Source organism: Eucyclogobius newberryi, unplaced genomic scaffold (assembly GCF_026437365.1).
Source record: "Eucyclogobius newberryi isolate DKJ021-1_F unplaced genomic scaffold, fEucNew1.0.hap1 SCAF_16, whole genome shotgun sequence".
NCBI classification, from domain to species: Eukaryota; Metazoa; Chordata; class Actinopteri; order Gobiiformes; family Gobiidae; genus Eucyclogobius; species Eucyclogobius newberryi.
This window is the reverse complement of record NW_027315790.1, coordinates 14,551,102-14,577,887: the sequence shown is the minus strand read 5'-3', so window position 1 is coordinate 14,577,887 and position 26,786 is coordinate 14,551,102. Positions and strand designations below refer to the sequence as shown.

The 26,786-nt window shown below is 39.8% G+C and overlaps 2 protein-coding genes across 6 annotated transcripts; one reads left to right on the top strand and one right to left on the bottom strand.

Annotated features, from left to right (window-relative positions):
• Positions 1-1,233: 1,233 nt before the first annotated feature.
• On the top strand, positions 1,234-11,586 carry LOC140361814 (SNF-related serine/threonine-protein kinase-like). The gene is made up of 8 exons (XM_072447674.1): positions 1,234-1,400; positions 3,441-3,680; positions 3,766-3,984; positions 4,263-4,509; positions 7,744-7,885; positions 8,334-8,546; positions 8,785-8,916; positions 9,115-11,586. The coding sequence occupies exons 2-8, from the start codon at positions 3,540-3,542 to the stop codon at positions 10,331-10,333; spliced, it is 2,313 nt and encodes a 770-aa protein (XP_072303775.1). The 5' UTR covers positions 1,234-1,400; positions 3,441-3,539; the 3' UTR covers positions 10,334-11,586.
• A 1,488-nt stretch (positions 11,587-13,074) lies between these two features.
• abhd5b (abhydrolase domain containing 5, lysophosphatidic acid acyltransferase b) lies at positions 13,075-20,410 on the bottom strand. Of its 5 annotated transcripts, none has more exons than XM_072447680.1 (9): positions 20,323-20,410; positions 19,600-19,682; positions 18,695-19,088; positions 17,434-17,585; positions 16,905-17,016; positions 16,657-16,837; positions 16,261-16,354; positions 15,817-15,884; positions 13,075-13,153 (listed from the first exon to the last, which is right to left on the bottom strand). In XM_072447680.1, the coding sequence occupies exons 1-8, from the start codon at positions 20,367-20,369 to the stop codon at positions 15,862-15,864; spliced, it is 1,086 nt and encodes a 361-aa protein (XP_072303781.1). In that variant the 5' UTR covers positions 20,370-20,410; the 3' UTR covers positions 13,075-13,153; positions 15,817-15,861. The 5 variants fall into 5 exon arrangements, with proteins under 5 accessions (XP_072303781.1, XP_072303779.1, XP_072303778.1 ...); XM_072447678.1 differs by having other exon boundaries at positions 13,095-13,153; positions 15,817-15,887; XM_072447677.1 differs by lacking the exon at positions 13,075-13,153 and adding an exon at positions 14,206-14,744 and having other exon boundaries at positions 15,817-15,887.
• Positions 20,411-26,786: the final 6,376 nt, after the last annotated feature.

Below are 26,786 nucleotides of genomic sequence, written 5' to 3'. Positions count from 1 at the left end.
TTTTTTCCCATCATTCTGCTTTAATGCTATAGAAAAGGTTTATTACCATTGTCAATGAACAGAGTTCACAAACATAAGAACTTATGGTGCAACATAAAACAACCTTTATAATCAATCTGCTAGGGGGATAAAACAAAAGGCTATAAGATTAAAATAAAAATGAGCTATGTACCCAAATGTACAGTTAAATTTCTGTATGTAGTGCAGGAAGTGTACAGTGCAGTCCAAAGTCCAAAAGAAAAATTTCATGTGGCAGAAGGTTCTGGTGATGGACTGTAGCCTCCTGCCTGAGGGGAGTGGCTCAAATAGTCCATGTCCAGCGTGAGAAGGGTCAGCAGTGATCCGACCTGCTCATCCCAGAGCCCTGGAGATGTACAGGTCCTGCAGAGATGGAGGTCTGCAGCCGATCACCACCTCAGCAGAGCAATGTGCTGTGGACTGTCCCTGACTGGCTCCAGGTTACACCACACCGTGATGGAGGAGATGAGGATGGACTCTTATTGAAGTATTCAAAGGGTCTAAATTGGCATAACGTGTAGTACAAAGGTTACAAGGCCCTAACCGACACACCGAAGGCATTGACAGTATTTCATTAATAATTGATGGGTGGTTGTGTAGCCTTACGCGTCAAACTCTACTTAAAAGATTATTGGGGCATTTACTTCTATTTCATGACATGTTTGCAAAAGTAGTCTTATTAAATAGAGCTAAACCCACGGTGAAACAAGGTCAATGATACTAAAGTCAACTGGCCTTTAAGCTTCAGGTTCTGGTGTTCGGTTCTTGGTATTATGTCCACTGAAAACACGCTTTCTGGCGACGTGAGTTTGACGTAAATGATGTACACATGCGCAGTGATGAGTGCAAGCATGGCAGGAAATGCTGCATCTTCAAAATAAATGTTGCACATTGAGGCAACATGTTTGAGCTCTATTCGAATTCTGCAAGTGATTTAACTATTTTAAGATATAAATTTGTACCAAGTGATCCGACTTAAGTGCAGTACTGTCACTGATAAGACGCTGTAAACAACTCTACATCAAATATTTTCATTCAGACTTTTTTTATTTCCTCTATTCAGATTCCCCCCCTGGTTTATAACACATTTGCAGACGTGCCGATGGAGGTTGATCCATTGTATCATAGGCTTCGCTTGTATCTGCTTTTACATTGAAACGGCTTTTCCGTGTTGCTGCTGGTGTCTGGGCGCTTCACGTGCACTCGACGCGTGGGAGCGAGGCAGAAAGAGGGGGAGGGACAGGTTTACTGTGTCACATTCACACGGGTCCAGCGATCTAGTGCGCCTGCTTTATTCTGGACCTCTGTCAAAGGAAAAGAGAACGGGGGGATTACAATCAGTGGATCTGTGGCTCGTGGAGACCTCCCGGACCTGACTCTCGGTGAGTAGCTGGGGTTGGTGCGGGATGGTGCATTCGGACTGGCGGTGGTGGGCCCTGCAGTATTATGTGAAGTTACTGGGTCTGTGGGTTTGAATTGTTTGTGGCACATCTGAGCACGTTGTCTGTGTCCTTATTGATCGTATCTGATCTCGTGTGTGTACTGTGTGTACTACTGTGTGTACTACTGTGTGTACTACTGTGTGTACTACTGTGTGTACTACTGTGTGTACTACTGTGTGTACTGTGTTGTGGCGCTGTCATGTTGTTGTACTGGAGAAGCAGCAGCCCAGTCCCCACTGGGCCAACAGCACCTTTGCAGTGGAAAGTGCAGGCCATACACGTTCTGCTTTATTACAAAATATTGATTCGGCTAATGCCAAATCCTGCACTATAGACCAGGAGTTTTCTTTTGCCATTCATTGGTTCATCATATTACAATTCTGTCAATTAATTCACACAATTTTGTTTTGCCACACACAGACATGAGACCTTGACACTGATAGTGGCTGTAGTGGTGTTGTTTAACATACAAAACATATTAACTGTATTTTGCATTTTCTTCATTTGGGCTGCCACAAATGAGTAAATGAGCAAATACAATTACATGCTATATTTAGTCTGTGCCCCATAATAAACTACTACAGTTAAAAAAAAGGGTTAGACTTGATTTAAGAAGACAACTTAAAGACACTCTAATATTCCTTTGGCACGTTCTGATGTAATAAAACACTGCATGAGTTCTTGGGGCTAATGATGTAACAATGATCCACTGTCACTTTTACGTCAAAGAGTAGCAGTACACAACTTGTACTATTACCTTGTAAATCAATACCAGCAGCACCTCGAACAGTTACACAACCACTCTTGAATGCAAGCTGGATTGGTAGGAATAAACCTTGAACTTGTCAGTAACGTGGCTTGTAGTAAAGTCATGCTCTTCCATCATCACTTCATATCTTGTATCACCATGAATTAATATAAATTATGTTTGAAACTATTCTGATATAATCAACAAATTGTCTATTTTTTAATTTGTATCCTGTATGTGCCATTCAAATTGTGCACACATATGTAAATCTGTAACTGAAAGTAAGAAATGTGTAGCCTAGTTTGTATTTTTCAATGCTTTGCCAAGGAGTGAACAGTTAATGTGATTAGACACATACTTAAAGTACTAAGAGCACCACATTTAGAGCCATCCCAGTCATTGATTGATGAGATTATGTTGAGACCCTGGTTTACCTGAACACCCTGTACTAGGGCTGGGCATTTAATCTACTTTGAATCAAGACATTCAGTCTTTTATAATTGTCAAAAGTCTGTATTTTTTTTGTTTAGGAAATCATTTCTACAAAAAAATTATGATTAAAAAGTTGTTTTCTCATTTCCCAGCTTTACCTTAACGTGCCTTGACATGCTGTGTGAATATTGGATGTGCTTTTTTAGTTAAAAAAAATATATAAATATACCGGTATAATGCTACAGTTTTTTTCTGTCTTTAGCCACATACTTTACTTCTCTGCCTGTTACACTGGTACACGTGTTCCCTGGGCAACACGCTATTTGGTTTGTCTGTTGTTTCCAGGTGAATGGGGCACACCTTGTCCAGAGTGAGTTACCTCTTTGGAATGTGAAAAACGTATTTTTCCACACTTTGGCATGCAGCTTCATAATCAGACTAAGAAGAAGTTTGTTCTGAATGATGCCCCGTTCTCACATGTCAGAACAGTGGTGTTTATTATTAAGCAGTTTAACCTTGGACATTTTGTACTGTGAAATTGTTATCTAATGGCAGTTCGTAGTATATTTACTTGACAATGTGTCATCCGGTTTCAAGTAAAAATATATCTGGTTCAGAATATTGCATAAGTTGAATAACCCAGAAAGTACAGTTTCCTTTCCTTTAACCAAAGCATCCACTACCCTTTTCATTACAGTTTATTGAAACTAGTAATGGACTGTTTCAACTGTGGGTTCTGACTTTACTTTCTAATGTAAGTATATAGAAAAATTAAACTTTGTTTTCCTTTTCACCCACAGGATTACTATGACATGTAACTGAAGAGACCAACACCTCCAAAACCTCAGACGTACTAGAGATGGGCCATTGACCGTTTACCCAGCGGCAACACAGCAGCTATGTCCACCGCCAGAGCCATGGCGGGACTCAAACGCCATCACGATGGAAAAATAGCAGGCCTCTATGACTTGGACAAGACGCTGGGACGTGGCCATTTTGCTGTGGTCAAATTGGCCCGACATGTGTTTACAGGAGAAAGGGTACACTATTATTGTCTGCATAACTTATTATCTACCTGTAATTCTTTCCTAGGTTGGAGTTAATTTGACTTTGGGACTCTTTCAGGTTGCAGTAAAAGTAATAGACAAGACCAAGCTTGACCCTGTGGCCCGGGGACACCTTTTCCAAGAAGTCCGCTGCATGAAGCTGGTTCAACATCCCAATGTAGTTCGTCTTTATGAGGTCATCGACACTGCAACCAAACTCTACCTCATCCTGGAGCTGGGAGATGGAGGAGACATGTACGACTGCATCATGAAGCATGAGGGGGGACTCAACGAAGAGGTGAGGACTGCACATACTTTCATTAGAACCTATCCGAGAACTCATTGGTAAAATAAACACTTTTTTTCAAAACTCTCAGATCTGAGTGAATTCCATTTGTTTGTAATATAAAGAAAAATCTCTACAAATAAAATACTTAGTTTGCTTTTTTGATAGAGATTTCCGGCTTGGACAATGTTCACTTCTTTCATGTCTTTCAATACTGCTCTGTCCAGGATTAAAAATGCTAGTACATGTGATCATTTCATTTCCAACATTGCTGTCTTGTATCCCCACAGGTGGCTAAATGTTACTTTGCCCAAATTGTCCACGCCATCTCTTATTGCCACCAACTCCATGTAGTGCACCGAGACCTAAAGCCAGAAAACGTGGTCTTCTTCGAAAAACAAGGCATAGTGAAGCTCACCGACTTTGGCTTCAGCAATCGATTTCAGCCAGGCAAAACACTCAACACCTCATGTGGATCGCTGGCTTATTCCGCACCGGAAATCTTACTGGGGGATGAGTACGATGCCCCTGCTGTCGGTGAGTTACTTTTAGATCTAGGTTATTTAACATTGTCTGGTCATATCTGCTGTGGGTCCTTTATCTTGCTCAGTGGATCATTGTGATAGATCATGGTGCAGAGTCCATTGTACTTAGTCTAATCTTTATTGTTCGAATAGATATATCCAAGACTAGTTTTATGTTCCCACGTCTGGTAGAACATTTTTGGAACATTTCTATGTTCCCACATCTTTTTTGAAATATTTTATTATATTTTCATTTTGCAGCAGCACTTATTTGTAGGTTTATAGTAAGCTTTCTCGCTGTAACATTGGCTAAAAGTGAGCCTAACTGAACTTTAGAACATTTAAATATTCACTATTTCAAAAGTTACTTCACTTTTTTCCTTCATCCTACTTCTTTTGAGCTCTGTAAACCTGCACATAAAACAGTGCTGTGCATATAAGGCTCAAGCAAACTCTCAAGTTATTCAGAATTTTTTGTGTATTTTTGTTCAGTGTACTTCTCTTTTGCATCAGAAACATATTCTTAATAAAACAAATGTTATAATTGTACCGGTACTAATGTTTAGAAATAAAAAAAGAAACTGACTGGGGACTTTTATAACCGCAAGAGTGGAGGTACTTTCCAAAGTGTGGAACCAGTCCCTAGTTCCTATTCTGAATTCTGTGAACGTGCATCAAATGAGACCTGGAACTAAAAAAAGTACTGAAAAGGTCTATGTTATAAGGTTGTTTAGTGCTTTGTTGTAGGGTTAAGATTAGTGCCTGGTTTTGAGATTATGCTTAAGGTCAGGGCCTGGTGGGAGTTATGGATTTATCTTCAAAAGTATTTTTAAATGTGAGAAAACAGGGCTATGGGCTCATAAAACCTTTTTTTTTCTTCAAAACTGTATAAGAAAAACATGTAAAGATGGAGTCATGGGAACTTAGGTACCCCCCAGCAAATGGGGAGCAATCATTATCAATACCATCTTAATTTTGTCTCTCACATATACATTGACACATTTCTTGCAGTAAAACGTTATTACTTTTCAACTGCAGCAATATTTCAGTTTCAATTCATGTAAGTGCTTCAGTCAAGGTCAGAATCTTTAGACTCAAAACAGAAAAAACAGCTGACTAGGCAAACTGTTCTGTCTGACATTGGACTGCTGAGATTTCGTTGTCATAATATTGTTCCAACTATTTCTCATGGAGCATTATGTTGCAAATCTAGCTGAACAAAGTCATTGTATCATTATAATGGCTTACTTTGTTTCTCCTCACACAATAGAATATAACGCAAACAGTGCCTGATTTCCTCTAGTCTCAATGTAAAGCGCTTTGTCCATTTGAATAAGTGAACATGGCATCTTTGTTACGTATTGCTTATCACCATTAGGCTTGTGTATGCTTTCATAGTTTCTTATCCGTGTTAGTTGTACCGAGAGAGGCCAATCCAAGCCCTTGACCCAGATGCTAAATCAGATGCCAGAGGAGCATGCTCAGTCCATTCGTGTGTCTTCGGTCCTCTCCACACGGTTCATTTAACTGAGATGATGATGTTTTGATCCAGCTGAGTTGTAATATGTCGTGGCTATATGGCAGTTTGAAGTGAATGGAGGCTTATAGCAGACTTGATGTAGGGCTTCCAGCTCTCCCGATCTACCTGCTCAGTCCAAGGTGTTGAGTCTGCTGGGGTTAAGCCAGATGGCTCGTAGCCCACTTTTTTGTTGCAGAGATAACAGTGCTGTCCTTACTTAGCTTTTGGACCTGGTCATAGGGATGTTGAATGCTTCTATAGCCTACCATAAAGGATCCCATTATCAGTAGGTTCCTGACATGGTGCCAAATTCACAATTGACAAACTAAGAATACAAAATTGATTATAATGGTCTTTATAATGTTTTAGATGCACAAATGTATGCAAACAGTATATTGATTGTAACCAAAACATGTATTGTTTCTGCCATTCTGCTAATGAGGACTGTGTTAGAGGAAATGACTTTATAATGACTTAAAATAGAAATAAATGTTGGTGCTGTTTGTGTCAGAGCTCCAAAGGCCTCTGTTTTCTGGTGAAAGCACTTGTATTACATGGCAGAGAAAAGGGGTGTTTACCAACCCAGCTGACACTAAGCAACCATAGTAAGCACCCATCATGCTAATGTGCACTGAGGTGAATACTGTTATCCACTGATGTGTCAGCCATCTGGTTTATAAATAAAGTCATTTGGAAGGAGGTTTGTCGCTCTTATGATCAGGTGATGAGGGAGCGAGGTTGTGGTTGCTAGGAGACATTGGCCAGGGGTGAGATGGTTATGGGGAATACAGCGGTGGAAATTCTGCTCTTTTCAAAGAACTGGAGAAATACCCGCTGCACAATGGCACATAACATTTAAAAAATCTGAAAAAAGTTTGCCTTTAACAATTTCTGACATTAGTAGTGTTCATATTTTTTGTAGGGCTACTCATTTTCTGTTCTGGTTGAATTGGTTTTGGATCAAGAGAGATCTAGAAGTAGACACAGAAACAGAGTTGGAATGGTCTGATATTTTTCAGCTGATACCAATATTTGTCTGATGTTGATATTTTAAAATCCATGGCCAGGCTCACAACTTGAAAAGTTATAGTAAAGCATGCACATTCATTATATAATTTGTTATAAACATACACCTAACTCTTTAGCTTAAGTGCCTGTATAGTTGCTTCAATATACAGTATGGTCTATGCTGAAACAGATTGCAGACATGAGATGAAGTTACTGCCCCCTGAAGGAAATTGGGATTTATGTGGTAGCATGCGTCCGATTACTTTCTATTGTATGCAAAGCTTGTTCTCCCTCTGACTGAAAGCAGGTCAGTTCAATGACAGGCGTCTGCCTCTGTCTCTGCATCAGGGAACAGACTCCATGATGTGTGTCAGTAAACCACAAGGTTGACCAGCGTTATGGTTTATGACGGGGGCAAAGGAATGTATATCTAAAAATAGCATTTCAGACCTGATGCATTTTACCATAAAAATGCATTTGTATGTCACTTGTGTGTACATGTTAACCTTCTTTTCTGTGTGTATTCATGAGCGATCATGTTATTGTGTGTATTTGATATGTAATCAGCGTCATCAACATTTATGGAAATATTTTATCAAATTGAATTCATTCTTCATTTAACTTTCAGGTCATTGAGCAAAAGCATGTAACTGGACTATGATTTAGTTCTGCTAAAATCACAATATGATCAGATGTATTTATTGTAATTTCTTTGTGTAGATATCTGGAGTCTGGGGGTAATCCTCTTCATGCTGGTTTGCGGTCAGCCCCCCTTTCAAGAGACTAACGACAGTGAGACGTTAACGATGATCATGGACTGTAAATACAACGTCCCGGCACATATCTCTGGTGCATGCAAAGAGTGAGTAATACACAGGCCCACGTGGTCATGGGCAGATGCTGCATATTTCATGTGTCGAGTTGTGAAAAGAGAAGCAGCGGAGAGAAAACTGCCTTTTGGCTGCGCTTCCTGAGATGCACTGTAGCGTTAAGTGTATCTAATGCACCTTTAAACTCGGCCCTCTATTTTTACCATGGCGAGGGTTTAGCCATGCATCAAAGAGGAGCGGGCTAGCACACTGTGGGTGCCCAATATGAGCTGTGCCGCTTTCTCTCGTGAATTGACTCATACACACTAATTTCATTATTGGCAGATTTCACTATTGAGTTCTGGACAATCTTTCAGCTGTTACTAATGTATGACAAAGACAGAACAACATTAGTGCTATACCAAAACCTATTCAAACTATTTTAAATAAATGAGAAATGCTATTTTTCTAGTACACTAATACTCTTGCTTTACCCTGCAGCCTCATTGGTCTCATGCTGCAGAGGGATCCAAATAAGCGAGCAACCCTTGCTCAGATTGAAGGCCATGACTGGTTGAAAGGTGTTGACCCCTCCCCTGCCACTAAGATGTCCACCCCCCTGGTGTCCCATCGCAATGTATCAGAAGAAGAACATGGCTCCATTATTCAGCGAATGGTACTTGGAGGCATCACAGACCGAGACAACATCACTGAGTATGGGATTTTACTTCAGCATTTGTCATGGTTTACTCATGCAACACAAACAAAACGATTATCATATTTCTGAATGTTTTTTGTAGTCTCCTTTTTGTTTATAATCCGCTTGCCGTGGCCATGTCAAATCCAATCTTCACACCTGTCATTTTCTTTTGAGTTCCTGTGGCTGAGCATTTTGCTCTCTGATTTTGTTACAATTGTGTTTCAGAGGTTGAATAATTGTGTCACTTCATAGGGCTTTGGAGTCAAATCAGTACAACCACATCACAGCCACCTATTTCCTGCTGGCAGAGAGGATGCTCAGGGAGAGGCAGAAGGAGCTCTCCAGTCAGACACGATCACCCAGCCCCAGTAAAGCCCAGTTCAGGTAATTACTCTCGATCACAAACTGCTAAAGCTAGGACACAATTACAGCAGCAATCTAATCTAATACAAAATGTAAAGTGAGGCATGTATCACCAATACATTTCCATGATTTCTAAACCTAATGAAACATTTGCATTAAAATGATCATAAGAACAAAATACCGGTATTAAAGTCTTTAACATAACATATCTACTTACAGACAATCATGGCCCACCAGAGTGGATGTTCACCAGGATGTCAGTGATGGGTTAGGAGGGCCAACTATCTCACACCCTGGGGGGCCACAGTCTCCAGCACGCAGTGCAGAGAGCCTCCACAAAGGCCCTAGACCCAAAACCGCTCTACTTGATGTCAGCCAGCACCATGTCAACCACACACCACTGTCAAACCAGGAGCTTGCGCGAGGACCTTGGCCACTGAGCAAACCCCAGTCCATCCCACACCGCCTGGGCCCCCTGGCTGCTGGGGGTCCTTGTAAACAGCGCAGTCCAAGTCTCTTCAGTGTGGAGGAGGATGAAGAGGAGGAAGGAGGAGAAGGAAAATATCTACCACCGGCTTCACTTCCTACTCAAGTGGTGCTTCGCTGTAAAACCTCCTCTTCTGGAAATCGCCTGACATCCAGAATGAGCGCACCTGTACTCAACCAGATTCACGAAGAGGACAAAGAGGAGGAAGAAGATGAGGACTGTAAAGAGCTGCTCAGACTGGACCCACCTAAACCGAGTCTTAGTCTCAACTTGAACTCTAGAATACCATCTCCCTCACAAATTATGCTGTCATCTAAAACTGTTGTTTCTTTGAGTCCCGGCTCAGAGACTAGTGATGATTCAGGAGGCGCTCTCAAACAGACTAAACGGGACGTTGCAGGTGTGACCGATGCGAGGACAGAGGACAGGGAGAGAAGGGGGGCAGGGCAGGGCAGTCCCTGCAGTCCTGGATCAGGGCCCGGGCAGGGCAAGGCTAAAGCAGCGAGTGGCCTGGTGGAGAGCCTGAAGCTCATGAGCCTGTGCCTCAGCTCCCAGTTCCACAATCTGACAGGTGGAGGAGGGGGCAGCGGGGGTGTCAGCAGTGACCCTCAGGACCGACCTGTATGGAGAATGTGCATGGGTGGCTCCACTGGCAGTCTGGATAAGGTTTCGCTCCTAGGGGGTCCTTCACCTAGAGGGAACTGCCAACAGCGTTCACAGCACCAACCCACTATGGGTGACACCTTTGCAGATCCACTGCTTGATGGCCCATGTTCTGGGACACTGAGGTTGGGAGAGCTGGACTTGGCCAGAGAAAACCACAGGAACATGAAGAACCGTGTACTTCAGATGCCCCTTAGTGACAAGACACTTTCTGTTAATATCCACCGCAGCCCCAAAGAGGGTCTGCTGTGCACCCCCACCCCTCACAGCTGCTGCCAAGTCATCTAAGCTTACTGTGACCTACTGTACAGTTACATGCCTTACCTATTTTCCTCCTGCACATGCACAGCCATTGCACGTGATTACATGCACTCGATATTCTGCTATGACTTGGTCTTAAGAGGCAATATCTCTAAGAGGAAAAAGAATACGTATTGGATCGTCAGACATGCGCGACTGCATGCAGGCCTAAAATTATACCAATTCTGCGGCCAAACTAACAGAATGCCATAGGTCCATTTAGGGTATCGTGTGCATGTAAATATGTAAACTGTATAGTTGGATGTCACCATACGTCATCATTGGGTTTGTTATTCCAGTCCTTATTACTGTTTACGACTGGCTGTGGCAGGAGGAGCTGCACGCCGTTGCATGTGTTGCACATTTAGTGACAGGCCATGTGCCTCAGATATATAAAAGCATAAATACTTTATTTATGGTCCCTTTGGTGAAATGGATAAATAGAAAACACAATGACACTTTTTGCTCACAACTGCGCTCAAAGCGCTCGCACAAGTGTGTTCACACGCTCACTATGTACAATATTGAGGAGTCTCACTCTCATGTTACATACAATTTGTGTTATATTAATTATATAAGTATATTTTTAATACCATTATTTTTAAATTATTTTTTCGACAAGGGTTTTACTTTAGTGTTGTTTTTTGACAAAAGGATTGCAAAAAGAAATGAGATCTGTTGAACAGCAGCTCTTATACGGTGCCCCATCACAGTTTTATTTTTCTATGTCATATACTGTATGCTTGGAACAAACTCTGTTTCAATTTGGGTTTGTACATATGTGAATATCCCTCAAGACTTAATCAAGAGTACTTGTATTGGCAGTAAAGTTGTCTTGCAGTAGAAACCTTCTAGATTCATGTCACTATTCTTTCCTCTATGAAATTATGTGCATTTCATAATGTGTCTGAATAATGGCAGCCACTGTTGTAGCATATTCCACACTAGGTCTTTTAAACTACCATACCATCACAGCTCCTTTATGTATTGATCAGTGTAGCTGGAATTGTGACCCACTCTTCGTGGAATATATACTCAGTGCATGTGTTTTGCTGTAGCAACCTTATTCTCCTTTTATCCTAGTAACAGGTTAAAACAGTCACTTTACTGTAGCCACCACCCAGCAATACCAGCAACTGCAAATTGTACAAATAAAAATGGATGTGCCATAAGTTCTGTCCTTAGCATATTGTATTGTATGTATATGATAGAGATCTATTAAATTATTACAATGCCAAATACTTTTTGAGGTAGTTTTGTATTGTTTCATAGTCATGCACAATACAACAGTAATGAAACATTTATTATACTGGTAACTCATATTTTTCATATTTCTTTTTTAGCCATATTTGTTCCCCACATTGAATACATGTCAATAGAAGGCCAGTTTGTACAGCCCATGAAGCTAGTGACAGTAGTAAATACAGCACAACATGCTTATGATTATTGTTCACTGCACCAGGATTTCATTGTCTCAAACACCTGAGTAAACAACAAGCATCTTGTTCAGCTGACTCCATGCGTTACAAATTCTCCCACCGTGTTTGTTTTCCTGTTTTCCTGGCCTCGGGCTGTTCACCAGGGGCTCGTAATCTCCTCCACATCTGGCCTACTGTTCCATATCAGGCGGCTGGAGGGAAATCAGATCAGACTCGATAAGCTTTGGGTCAGCAATGAACTCGTGCAACCTCCCAGACAGGGATGTAGGGCTGCACAATGTATCACAAACCTACCATTTTACTTTGTTGCACTTCTCAAATCACAAAGTTGCAATTAAGCAATTAAGAAAAAATGGTGGAAGACCGTGAGTTTAAGACGAAGCTGGTGAGATGTGTCAAAAGTAAATGTAACTCTGTAACTGTGAATGTGTGTCAGGAGGAGAACATGCTGGAGTGAGTGATGTGCATCAGCAGGACACGTGCATCAGTGTAATCGCATCACAATCCTCTCAAACGTGCATCAGACGCCATCGCCAAATCAGTTTTTTCATTTCATTTTCATTTTCTGACACTCGTATAGATACATTGCAGTCTCAGTTTGATTGACCATGATTATTCTTGTCAACTTTCCTTAACTGTACATTGTATAATACATTTTAAGTTTACAATATAATCAATTACAGTTAAGGGTGCTGGTACAACTATAAAGAGTTGTTAATCCATGTTGTGCAACGTGACATCAGAGACTTTAGCTGAGTTTTAGAAAAGTTAGAGAAGCACAAGAGAAGGAATCAGTTTACAGACTATTTCTGTGCATCATTAAAGCCTGAAAAATGGCCACAAAGGAGAGAAACTGACAAAACGAGAAGCGCACAGACTTCCACCAGGGCATTACTGCTTACTCACAGTGATAAATATACTGCAGACAGCATCTTATGTATGGCCTGTTTCATTTCAAAATAGTTTCCTAACACTTAACTGGAGTATAAATTCTGATATCCCTGTTCTCAAGGGTGAACATTTTAAATAATTGAATTGCATGCAGAAAAGAGAATAGCTTATGACCAAACACATTCTTTATGCGCAGTAATGGCATTTGAGTGAGTCCAAATGTGTTGCCTGAAATATACAGTATGTGATTTAAATCCTTAGCGTAAGATGGCTGCATGTCAGTCCTAGGCATGTCATTCATTCAATAAACGCCCCCTTTTGGATTATGTTATGTCGTGTGAAGGGTTAGCTCACATCACCAAGTCTTTTTCCTTGTGCATTTCTGTAGAAAATCCTACAACTGGTAAATCCCTGATGGTTTGTTGTAATCTATTCAACGCAGATCATTAATGCTGTCCCCGCTGGCAGAATGTTTTTACTGAAAAAATAAGAAGGATTGTGTGTGACGCTCGAGGAAAAGGATGTGCTTTAACAGAGGGGGATGTAACAGTGCTCTTACTTGAGTAAAGGTTTTGGTTAAGTGAAAGAACCTTTATGTTCATAATATTAAATAATTTTAACATTTGTGTTGCATCGCTCCTCCCTTTTCTGGTCTATGATCCTCTAAACATTGCAGATTTAGTTCATTCAAATTACATTTACTTCAAATTATAAATCAGATTCCACATCAAAGTTCTTAGTTACTCCTTAGTTGCCCCCAAATACCCCATAACCTTCTTGGACCACTACTTTTACTGTTCAAGTACAATTTCTGGTGTTTGATCAGTGTAGTAGGCAGAAGCAAGAAGAGAAATACAAACTGGTGACTGAGAAAATATGTGCTGAGCTTGTAACAACTTGAATTCATTATAATAAACAACATTGTAGTGTTGTTTTGTCCTGTAGATACTCTGACATCAACCTGCCAAGGGACTGAAAATGGAAATTAGCGACGATGGCTATAATCTTTACATATTTACATATTAGTAGTACCTGTACAAATAAATAAAACAGAAAATTCCGTAATGTGCATATTAAACACCAGAAAGAAAATCAAACAAGAGTAGCATTAAAACACACCTATATTCAAATACAGTTTGTTGATTTTCTTTTGGATATTTCTTATACCATGTAATTAATCAATGGTACAAACTGGGACTTGCCCCTGACATCAGAGTATGACATCTACACATTCCAGCAGTTTGTCCTGTCTTGCACCAGAACTAAAATACACCCATAAAACTGGGATATATTAAGAGTTTGCTTTCAAATATATCTTGGCACAATTAAGTCATTATTATTTAATTCTAGAGTGCGATAAAAAGCAAAATAAATGAATAAAATAACAATAAATAATAACTAAAATTATGTATTAAATTTAAAATATATATATTTTTTAATGGCTTAAGGAAAGGACTTTATAAGATGCTGATTTATTTTTGATCATAGCTTGTTTTTAAGAGGAAAAAACAATACAAAATGCCAATAATGACCTACACAACAATTCATTTAATGAGTTAAGTGGAAATGTAATAACTAAAGCACAGTATAATGATGCTTATCCAAACATTTGAAACCCAAACGAAGAAACACTGAAAAACGTTCATCTTTATTTTGCCAAACTACCCAATCAAAACTGTCATGAAAATCCCTAACCATTTCCCCCCCAACTCCTGATCATCGCCTGCATAAAAGTGGTCATGTTTATTAAAAGAGAAACTGTAAGCTCAGACATGACAGATGGCAGTTTAAACTCTGTGTGCGCACCTTTCTAGGCTGTTAATGTGAGGCTTTTGTGTTTCCAATTACGTCCAATCTCAGCATGAAATCCACTGTCATTTCACCAAGACTTTTCTTAATCAACCACATGACTGTGTGGGTGAGAGCGACAAACAGGAGAATAAACCTGCCAGTCTCAGGGATGGCAGGGGCCTGTACACGTTTCGCACCCCAGCAGGTTGTGCGCGCATGTACCATCTCCTCCTCCTGCTGGATTTTCTGGTGGCTGACTTGACAAGCCGCCAGCTCGTCTGAAGAACAAGCAACACATAATCATTTCCCTGTCCAAGCCCCAGCATCACTTCCTGAGAGGAGAGCAGCGGTCCAAAAGACATCTCAGCAGCCACCCGTTGCCAGGAAACGGTTTGGGTGGGTTGATGTCTCAGAAGTGATGGGCATGAACTAACAGCGGGCACTGTTAAAGGTTGATGTTGTTACACGGTGAGAGAAAGTGCCAGCCCAGAATGCAGTGCTTGATCTGTTCGGGCCTTTAAAGGTTGTGTGTGAAAAGTCAGAAAATAATTGAATCCGTTATGCAACACAATTGAAGTCTCCCGGAGCAAATCGGAAGAAAATAAATAAATAAATAAAAATAAATAAATGATGAATAATAATAATAATGATAATAATAATAATAAAAATGATGATGATGATGATAATAATAATAATAAAAATCATTATGTATTATTATACTTAAGTTCACCTCCCACTTGTTTCTTTTTTTCTTTATTTTATAAAAACACTAGTACCAGCAAAAGTTGTGCTTGTTGACTGTCTAATGTGGAAACCACGTCTGTTAGATGTAACATGAAGGCCAGAAGACATGATGAGACGCACAAATAAATAAAAGACAAATGGGTCAAAACAAACAATCACAGTCTCCTGCATATATTTAACTTCCTGATGATGCAGGCTTGAGAAGAGCTATTTTGAGTCCACCACAGTTTGACCTTATTCTGTCAGCCCAGTTGTGATTCAGTGTAGTATGGCTCTTAAAACATCACTGTGCAGGTCTCCAGAGTGGGCCACTCAACTTAATATGCAGGCAGCCCGTAATAGTCAGCAGTCCCCATCATACCACTAGTGTCAAATTATGTCCATTCAATCCCTGTTTATGCCTGTACCTTTTTCTTGCTATAACAGTTTATTATAATTAATACACACTCACAATAGGGCGAGTGGTACTGTCTAGCATCAGGCCGGACTGTAGCTGAATGGAAGGAAAAGTCAGAGATGGAAATTAGAACTGATTGATTGCCTTTAGGATTGATTGTGTAAATATATTGTTACTTTTAAGGAGTTTTAAGATTTTATTTCCCACACCCAGTTGGGCCCTTTTGCCCTGGCTCCTGGAGAGATGTGCACTGACTAGACTGTTACTCTGCTGCCCTCTGCTGGCGACTATGAGAACAACACATTTACTAAAGGCAGTTTTCCTGGAAAAGTCTTGTTTATCTCACTGCTTTCTTTGTAATATCTACCAAAGACTAGGTGAGGGGTCACGAAAATAAAGTTGTTTACTTTGTTTGAATCGTACAAAACAACACAAAATAGATTTGACTGATATTCTGTATTGTGAATTTATTTACATTATATTTACACCAACAATCTTGTCTGTGACCTTTGGTCTAAATCTTTGAGAATGACTACATTTAAATACATAACTACTAAAGAATAAAGTGCATAACAATGTTAAGAGTCAATTTTTATAACAACAAAGTATTGCCTAAATGAGGGGACCACACAGTTTGGTGGGCTCATTCTGACCTTTCCTCTGAGCCTTGGTGAGGATCTGAAAAACAGTCTGGTTGAAGTCATCTGGCTGGTCTGCAAAAACATAATGCCCAGCTCCTCTGATCACCTAAAAAAATATAAATAATCAAAACATATTCAAATGTCTTATTTGTATATAATTTGTATAGCCTCCTCTACCCCATTGCCTACTCTTCTACCCCCTGTTACATCCCCATCTTTTTCTCTCTACTTCTTCTGTCTTGTTCATTTTATCTGTATATTAATGTGTATTGTACGTGTTGTCCCCCCTGTCTGTAAATACCCCCCCCCCCCTTTTTTATTATGTTCAGCGTCTTTGGGTCACTGAAAAGCGCTATATAAATAAAAGTTATTATTATTATTATTATTATTATTATAATCTAAACTGACATTTATTTCCACATCTGGCCTGGTTTTCTTTACTGCGTATCCAGAGTCACTGTCGATGCTGGAGCGGGATCCATAGATGAAGGAAATGGGAATGTCAGCCTGGACCTGTCCAATTCTCTCTAGCATGGGCCTCTGCGCCCAACCATACGGAACAGTCATGTTCTTAAACGCTGTCTCTCCACTGAAACAAACAGAATAATGTCACAGCATGAACAATGTATTATTGTACGAGTTCTGAAGTGCTCTACCTTGGATCTAGTGCATTGAGATGGTAGATGTAGTCAGACACAGTGTTATCATCAAACACAGAGGAGTATTTCTGCTTAAAATCCGACCTGACTGTCTGGACCAGCATTGGCCCTGTTTCATAACAACAAACAAAAGTAAAAGCATTGGTCTGCAGCACTTTATTTATGTTTATGGTACCTACAAATGTATGGTTCAGACAGAGTGCAGGATGCTGAGGGTCACTTAGGAGACCACTCATGTTAGATGTTTTGAGATGAGGTTAGAGAAGCCATGTTTATACTGATGTCAGGTAAGGTCTGAGCTGTCAGAAAGACAGCCAGAAGAAGTAGAAACATGGATATTTAAATCACAATTCTATTAAGTTGCAAACAGTTGCTCTACCAAAATGTTTCAGTCCTAATTGACTGTGGATGGATGGAGAGAATGGATAGAACAGGGCAAAATGGGGCCAGATGAGTTGCAGTGGTAACTCCTGAAGGGAACAGCTGGAAAGAAAATAATCTATATCATGAAAACATGTGTGCAAACCTAGGGGGCCTGCCAGTCTGAGCGCAGCCAGAGGGTTGAAGGGGCTCATGAAGGCCCCCATGGCTCGGATCCACACTGGGATGGAGCTCGGGTTGGGATTTTCGGGGCGAGCTGGAAACCCCCACGGCTCCACCAACAAGAGATGCTTAACTCTGCACATGCACAAACATTTATGAATCAAATGTTTGTTCACAGTGGTCACAAAGCCATGTAAATACTGCAATATCATGTTGCTGAAGCAAAAAATATTTTTTTTTTTCCTTTGAAAAATTCTATCAATGCAAAAAATAATAATTGAAATTGACAGTATTATCAGGGAATACTTAATTCAGTCATAAGAGCAGTGGCCACATATTCTGCAAGTAGAATTTTGGTTACATTTAAGATTGGCAGAGGAGGAAAGTGAGTACTCAATTAAATGTACTAGTTTAGTGGCATTTTAGATCACTCTTTTATACAACGTTTATCAATTAAATGGTTTAATGCTTAATTAGGTAGTTTATTCATTATTATCGCATTATTATAGTTTATTATTATAGTTTATTATTATAGTTTAGCCAATTGGGTAATGTTTTATTTGTTTGTAGGGACAGAAGGAGCAGAGACAGTGGTGATGCAGCTGTGCTTTGGGGCTACTGTTGTACTTTTATTATTTTACATAACAAATTACAATTGCATGGCCAGAATCACACTTACTAACAAATACAGGTGAAAATAAACCCAAAACTGTCAAATTACCTCTACAAAATAGGTCATCAAATCAGACATAAAAAACCAAGTCACTCCATCTGTTATAGAAAAGTTCAAAATACTTTATTCCATTTTGACTAATTAAATATTAAAACTTTCGCATCAGCGCGGCCTTCATCAGACCCTGGGCCTTGTACAGAATAAAAGCTTTTTAACTTTTCTAAAACAGCCCACCCAGCCTACCCACGCAGTGCATCTCGTAATGTTTTTTACTCAAAAAAACCTATTCAATTATAGTAACATTGCTATTTGTAATCAGTTACTTTCCACTCCTGTGGATTGGCAACAAGGCACATTCTTTGTGCAATATTTCAATGCTTTAAAATAAATGTGTAAGTGAAATGTTCTTTTGCTATTGTAGTGTTCATGCTGTTTGTTGAATGAAAAGTGGCAAATCATAAATCATTACTCAATCAAATCATATATTCCTGGTGCTTAAATCACTCGGTTACATGACCGAAGACAAGCCGTCCATCAAAAATAATACACAGAAACCGTAAAACTAACTCACCTTTGTGGATATTTGAGAGTGTAAGCAGCAGCCAGGTATCCCCCGAGGTTATGTCCCAGAAGAAGCATCTCCTCTATCCCCACTCTCTCTCTCCACTCCTCCAGAGCATCCACAAACTGACCCTCTGCCAGGGTTGGGTCGGTGCAGAACTCTGGCCGACTGCTCCGTCCAAAACCAAGTAAATCTAAGGCGTACACTGGCCCCCAGCCGGAGAGAGTGTCCAGATTCTGTGACCAAAGTGCCACGCCACCTCCAAAACCATGCAGCAGAACCAGAGGAGGCCTTTGATGGGAGGGAGGAGATGAGGAGCAGGGCTGGGTGGAAAAGGCCAGGGTCCACAGAAAATTCCCATCAGATATTCGGACATACTGCCTGGAAAATGGCTTCTTAACAACTGTATTGGCATAACAGGGAAAATGTAAGGTTCCAGATTATATCACAAAATGATCATGAATATTTTGCTACCCATTTATGGTATATACACAATTAATAACATATCCCCAGTTTTGATTTGTTTTTCCTTCAGGGGTCGGCACAGCATCTATTCTCATGAGGCGTTTTCACACACAACAGTACCAAGAACTAAGTCCCTATAATCATATTATAGGGTCATATTTAGTCAGAGGAACAACCCAGTCCCCTTTGTTTGCGTTCACACAGCAACACTGGCTGAAAGTGGGTCCAACTGTCATTAACATTAGCATATTTACCATGGAACATTTAAATGTGTAATTATGTGCAGTTAGGAAACCAATTATTAAAAACAAATACGAGGGTGAAGTGTTCAGAGCTACAATGACGATAAACCCAGCAGCCATACGGTTTTGAAATGAATGTTTATACCCTACACTACTGTCACAGCTTTGAAAATGTTGGTGAAATAATAAAATCAATAATAAGCATACTTTTGAGCATTTTCTCTTCTGCATCTTTCAGCTGTGTTGGGGAGGTGGGGCGCCATGCCGGAAGCCATCTTGAGATCCACGAGCTGTAAAGTATAATGTAAGCATTATGTACCAGAACATTATGTACTTCTCCTGCTCTGTATATGTGTACATAGACAAAAGGTACAGTGAACTTTGAGCACAGCACCTCTGTAATCTGTAAGCATGGAATCTAATCAATATACTCGCCCATATATACACACAACAAAAGACAATAAAGAAAAACTGTGGTAAAACTGGGCGAATTTAGGGACACTTTGTTCAGGTGGCAAGTATAACTACTATAAATACTATAACTATAAAATTGAACAACTGCCCAGAGCAGCTTCATTCATTTTAATTTAGTTAATTACAGTTTCATTGAACTTTCTGTTTGTTAAATCATCAATTCGGGGAGGCCCATCGATTCTGTTGTGACTTTGGGGCAGTACAAACATATATTTAATTGAATTTTAAATAGTCTATAGTTTACATGAGCATATTAATATAAATACATATATATTTTTCTCATTAAAATAGACTTGACAATTCCAACTGAACACATGTTAATTGAAAGCGTAAGCTGAGTTACTGATTCACATAGTCTAGTTGAGCTCCTGAAGAGGTCATAGTCCCTCTTTGAAAACCCAAAGCTCTAAATTCAACATTTACCAGTGACTCGGAGAGTGAGTGAGACAAACTCACCAGGGCTGTTCTCGGGGAGGAATGACCTCCTCTGCCATCCTCCTCATGATGAGTGTGACAGCTCCATGGGACAGTCCGGTGTGCAGGAGTGTGGGGAGGAGGAGGACGGGCCGAGCACGGGGCCGAGCACGGGGCCGAGGCGTTCAGGTGTAGTGCGAAATACTCACTATAGTCATTTGTAAACATGGAGTTTTTGTCATTTACAGGGTGCACGTGAACCTGTCGGTTTTGTTATAAATATCCCAAACGCGTTTTTTCTTTTTCTCCTTTTTTTTTTTTACAAAACACTTGTAATAGGAATGTTTGTTTGTTTGTTTTTTCTTTCGTTTTATTTTATTTTATTATTATTATTATTATTATTATTTTTACAAACATAGATACTTTTAGTGGTCAATTTCTTCCATTTAAGAAGACTACACGGAAGTGCAATTTAGCATTTGCATTTGGGTATCCTGAAACTAACTTTGTTTGTTTATGTTCTCAGAGTTGGCTGTATTGTATGACGCGTGAGCATACTTTATAGTTTATGCACATGGGTTTTATGGAATGTATTGTCAGTGACAATTCAACAGAGCCACCCCGAGTAGAATGGATACAGATGAAAGGCCATTATTAAAACAGGCCTAAACATACTGGATGAACTGACTGAAGTTCTCTTTGGCCCTTATGCTTTATTTGACAGGACAATGCAGTGTGAATTGGGGATAAGATTGGGGAAGGACATGCAGTAAATTGTCGAGATCAGGATTCGAACTCGATTGTGTTCATTTTAAATAGGCTCAGATGAGTCTTTTTTCATTGTAGGGAGGGAAGGTCCACCACTTACTCCATCTGCTTGGCCTGGAATGATACACAGTATGGTATTAAATTCATCTATCTCCATGGAGACAAGCAGGGCAGGTTACAAGCCAGATCTTCATGTTTTTCAAGTTACTAGAGCCACTAATTTATTGGATGTCAACTGTGTGACAGTCTTGACAAACATGAGCTGCAGTTCAAACACATAGCACAGGCCAGGTTTACCAGGTTTACCATGGACACACTTTCCCCCCCCAAAATTGATATCACAAAATGGTCGTCTCTTCTCCTCCCAGTGGTGTTAGTGCTGTATGGCCCCTTGTATGGCAGCATATTTCAATGGACTTGCAGCGTATAGCGGACAAGAAATCAAAGTAGTTAAAATGTTATTTGGTTGAAGGTAGTTATAGGCTCCCCATAGGTTATTGCCGGTAACTTGAGCTGGCTTTGATAGATTTGATAGTCCCTCCCCATATTTGTGTTTTTTTGTTTTTTCTCATGGTGACGTCTATCAACATAACTATCATTGACTTGCAATTTAACCTTTTTTCTATTTGGCCCATATACAAAAATATAAAAGAAAATTATCAAAACAATAATTATTATATATATAAAGGCTATGTCACTCCTCCCTCCTGAACCAAAAATACAAGTCATCTTCTATTTTTATTCTCCAGATGCACCTTTCATGCATTCATTCTCCAACTGGACTGAGCATGACGATGGTAAAGCTGAAAAAGGACAGTTTCTAGTTATTTATGAATCACTCTAAGCCAGGCCTAAAAGATTTAAACTGGCAATAAATAGTTTGAAATGACAAAAGGATAAGGATAAGATGCTCATTCCCTTTGAACTATATTTGCCCAAACTTGCTGTTATTCAGTATTCTTCAGATTAGTCAGCAGCATTTGGTGTTTCTCAGACGTTGCCCAGTGCACTATGGGTAATCAGAGTTAGCAGGCTGTTAGAGAGAGACCGGGAGGATGTGGAAAAAAGGAGGAGGGTCTATCTGGTTGCTAGGTTACGTGGTCGGCGCCAAGAGTGGATATGATTTATAATGGCCCGTCTCTGTCTCACTTTCTGCACTTCTTTCATGTTTCCTCTCCTCCCTCTCTCTTTTCTTCTCTTCCTCAGGATCTCTGTGCGTCTATTACCCCGACCGATACTTTAGGCTAATCATATCATCACGTACATGTATTTTGCCCATTTGTCATACATTACAGAGACTTATAGTTAAAGGTGCACGATAACGTTTCTTTTGGAAGGTCTGCCACCAGTTTGTCTCTGTGGAAATATTCTAGCTTTGTCTTAAACATAAAGGGGAGATTATTATTATCATTATCATTATCATTATCATTATCATTATCATTATCATTATCATTATCATTATCATTATCATTATCATTATTATTATTATTATTATTATTATTATCATTATCATTGATTTTTTTTTTTGGGTCAGCTTTCTCTCTCAACTAATTTTCAGTTTCACAAACAACAACAATGTCTAATATGCCCCTGACAATGTCCAATATCCCCCGGATTCTGTATTTATTATATAATTTACTGTAATCCACTTTATGGACATTGTAACTAAATGCTGTTTTCTCAAAATACATTGTTTCCCATAGTGACATAAAGATCAGCCGTTTAAGTCGCACCCACTGAAACCAAACGGAACAATCATAAACTTAACAAGACGTCAGATCATACAGAAGGATTTGTTGATATCTAATTTCAAGCCTGATTTATTAAAGTTTTAAGTTCAAGTTCTTGATTATTCAAATACCAAATAAAACATCTAAAATCCCCCTGTACATCTTTGTATCTATTATGTCACAAAATGAACCAAGAAATGTAAACCTGGCTCTGTACATTTTTAGATTAAAATGTTCCAAACGTGTGCAAAGTTGGCCATTTTTACACATCATATAGTCCCAACAATAAAATTACATTTTAAGCATTTTTAGGTTTTGTCACAAACAATACAAAACAGTGAACAAACAAATAAACCAAGCATTTTTTAGTACAGTAACAAAACAGTGCCAAATTTGGACTCTCTCTGTGCTCTACTGTGTTGCTCAGCAGTTAAAGCTGAGAGGTTAATCCATTTGATGTTTTGCATTTGGTCTCCCTACTTTTATCGAATGTCTCTCCCAACTCCCTCCACAAAGGTTAGTAATAGAGTGATAGGGCATTTAGATTTTCCACCCAACCTTAGGATCTCTAGTTCCAGTTGATTATCACTGATCGCTTGACCCCAACAATAACGTCTTGTCTAAGCTTTCTTGTCTTCACGGTTGTACTATTATCTCCACACATCACTTGAATACAGTATCTTCTTGGACTATTCAATGGCTCAAAGATGTGTTTTAGTATCTATTCAAAGCTTTGTTGAAGAAAGCCAAAAGAGTGCTTTGAGCTAAGTGCAACCTAAGTGATACAGCCATTCAGACTTGAGTGTCCATGCTTCTGCTGCCCTCTCTTAGTCTGTCCAGTGTCTTCCAGTAAATGGAGGATAATTTTAGAGCGATAAAGAGCCCAGAGGATATTGAGGGGAGGTGCACTCACAACACACACACACACACGCGCGCGCACACGAGCCGGTCCTCATTCGCTCTTGCACCTGCTGACCTCACAGGATCCGGCGAGATCGACTAGTGCTGAGTGTGCGGCTTCCACGCGCACATAGAGGAATGCATACACACTTTGACTAATAAGCCTAATGCTTCCTGAAGAGGGCACAGTGCTGCATTAGCTACGGATGTGGGATTGATTTAGAAACTGAAAGCCTTCTAGTGGGCGGGTTTGTACACATTGTGGGGACTAAAATCTGGACATACAATCAATTCATGGGGATCTTGGGGACAAAAAGTCAGATCCACACAATGTAAATCCTTTATTATTTTATCAACATCATTTAAAGTTCAGATATGGGTTAAAGGTTAGGGTTTAGGTTAAGATTAGGCAACTGATTATTGTGATTAAGGTTAGAATCAATCTTCAGGAAATGTAATCAATGTAATGTCATAAACCCAACTTTTGTGTGTGTGTGTGTGTGTGTGTGTTCTACATACAGTGTATCCATCTCCAGCTCCAACATTATCAATTTGTTCACAGATAATGAAGGCCCACACAGGCACAAAGCAAATTTACATTTTTCATGGCTTTCATTTTGTAACACCAGACCTTGGATTACACAAATGGAGATAAAAATATAACAAAACCATAATCATTGCTGAAGATTGCATTCAAAATGTATTGCACTGAGACCATATTAATTAATTGTACTTGAGAGACTTTTTAAAATACAGCAACAGAGTCCCAGTAGATTATGCAGTTAATATGTATGTATAATATGTAAAATCAATTTTCTTTTAGTGCGAGAAACTTGCAGAGACACAGTAATTAACAGGGTCAATGGATCACAGCATGTTAAATAATGCTACGTTTAAAGTATAAAAGCTGCTGATAAATCAAAACACATTCAACTAATTTATTTCTGTCTTGACTTTTCTTAAACTTTCTCATGCTCCCTTTCACAAAATATTCAGAAAATGTTTTGGCGTTTTTAAGTCAGTTGTCCTAGAAATACACATTCTTTTACAAATAAACTAAAGATTTAAAATAAATCCTTCTAGGTGGCGGAGAGTGGGAAAACATTTGAATGTCTTTATAAGTTGGTTTATGGTGCATTAAGTGGCAATCTGAAAAGAGAAAGTGTGATGAACCTGACCTGGATGCAGTGTTGAGCTAAATGAAGAAACAAAGACTGTAGCACAGGCATAAGTCACTACTAAACCAGGTAAGAGCTGGGGTTGGTGGTCTAATGGCGTGATGAGAGCAGAGGATGAGGTGTCCTGGGGGGAGGAGAAGAGAAGGAGCAGATAGAGAAAAGCAGACGTGGAGGAGGTAGGGAATTGATGAAGCAGAAAGCTGGGTTATTCCTGCTGTGAATCTATGTGTCTTTGCTGTGTGCCTGTGTGTGTAGGAAAGGCTGTTTGTGTGCGAGAGCACGAGAGGCTATGAATGGTAGGCTCTGGCAGTAAATGAAACTGTTTATCAGATCAATATTGCCATCATCTCACAGATGACTGTGGCCTCTACTGAAGAGCAATCATAAATCACAGCTGAATATGGAGGGCACCAATCTATAGACGCTTTGTGTGTGTTGGTGTTGCTCTGAGTGTCTTTGTACAGCCAAGCTGTGATTTTCCCTCATTATCTCTATTTGCGATTAGAGTCAGACAAAACTCTTACCTTTTGTGTTTTCTGAACTTCTCAAAAGTGCTTAAATTTAACTGTAATGTTATGTTTTTCTAACTTTTTCGGACCCAAACTATTTTTCATTTATTTTTGTTAGACCGAGAAATGAGTCACAAAATATCTTGTGATGTAACTTCTGATGCTTTTGCCAAATAATAATAATAATAATAATAATAATAATAATAATAATAATAATAATAATAATAATAATAATAATAATAATAATAACAACGCACTCGCTGAAGCTGCAGCCACATTGTATATGTCACCTCCATTGTTCCTCCACAGGGTTAGAGTACTCTTGTTCCGCTTTTGACGGCCCCCAGTGCTCACTCTGAATAATGTAGCTCCTGATATCAGTGACAAGAGTCTTGAAACCAAAATAGAATCTTGAGCTCTGATAAAAATAGAAGGTAATTAAATCGGCAGGAGGAGAGAGACAGAGAAAAGCCAGGGAACGGAGAAGGTCTGTTTCATGTGTGAGGATAAATCGCTCTTCTGCACCAAACCATATGTGATCAAAGCATGCTGTTAGCTGTCTCTCTTTCTAACAAACCCTGCAATGACACAAAACTGCTCCATTTTGTTGCAAACAGCCTAGATAGGTTTGTGAAATATTTTTTTGAATGTCACGGTTCACCAGACTCCACTTTGTGGTCCTGCCCATCTTCAGTGAGTCAGCACAATTTCAACTGTTACTTCTTGAGAGCATGTGTCAACTGCCACTTTTTGCCTTTTTATGCTGCAAAGAGTTCTGTGCTGTCTCTTAATTATTCCTTTTTGTCAAATGTTTCATGTGCATGAAAACAAAGGAGTGATGGATCCCTGCGTTGAAAAGTGGAGTGGAGTGGGGTGAGAGGTTGCGTAAGGGGTGAATCTGCTTGTCAGTGCCACCGGGCCCCATCCTTGACACTGTTCCCGGTGGGACTGTGTATTGAAATGCGAGTGTGCATCCATTTAGTGTGACAGCTTGTGACAGGAAGTGACTGACAAGCCCCCTTTGCAGCCGGACACCGGGTTCTGCAGACTCATGACAGTTAGCAGGTCACACACACACTCACACACTGCTTCCTTCTTCTCCCGCTGTCCTCCCATCGCTTTTCCCTCTTTGTCTTGTCTCTCTCCCTCGACTACCTCTTCCTCTACCACACGCCCACACAGACAATGGCATCCTGTATATCGTCTGTGACACAAAGGCCCTAAAGCGCTCATTGATTCCGACGCACCGACATGATCATGAATATAAATTATTATGCACCCACAATCATACAAGTCTTTATGATAAATGTCCCCCTCCCCCCAAAAAAAATCACATTTGCATTGTCTGTCTATCCCTCTCTCTCTCTCACACACACACACACACACACACACACACACACACACACACACACACACACACA

Bases quoted from the DNA above. Each gene is read 5' to 3' on its own strand.
- LOC140361814 (XM_072447674.1), top strand. From the start codon at position 3,540: ATGTCCACCGCCAGAGCCATGGCGGGACTCAAACGCCATCACGATGGA. The intron at 7,886-8,333 runs GTGAGTAATACA...TTTACCCTGCAG, and splicing joins ATCTCTGGTGCATGCAAAGA to CCTCATTGGTCTCATGCTGC. The intron at 8,547-8,784 runs GTATGGGATTTT...GTCACTTCATAG, and splicing joins GACCGAGACAACATCACTGA to GGCTTTGGAGTCAAATCAGT.
- abhd5b (XM_072447676.1), bottom strand. From the start codon at position 20,369: ATGAGGAGGATGGCAGAGGAGGTCATTCCTCCCCGAGAACAGCCCTG. The intron at 19,683-20,322 runs GTGAGTTTGTCT...TATACTTTACAG, and splicing joins CCTCCCCGAGAACAGCCCTG to CTCGTGGATCTCAAGATGGC. The intron at 17,586-18,694 runs GTGAGTTAGTTT...GTGCATGTGCAG, and splicing joins ACTCTCAAATATCCACAAAG to AGTTAAGCATCTCTTGTTGG.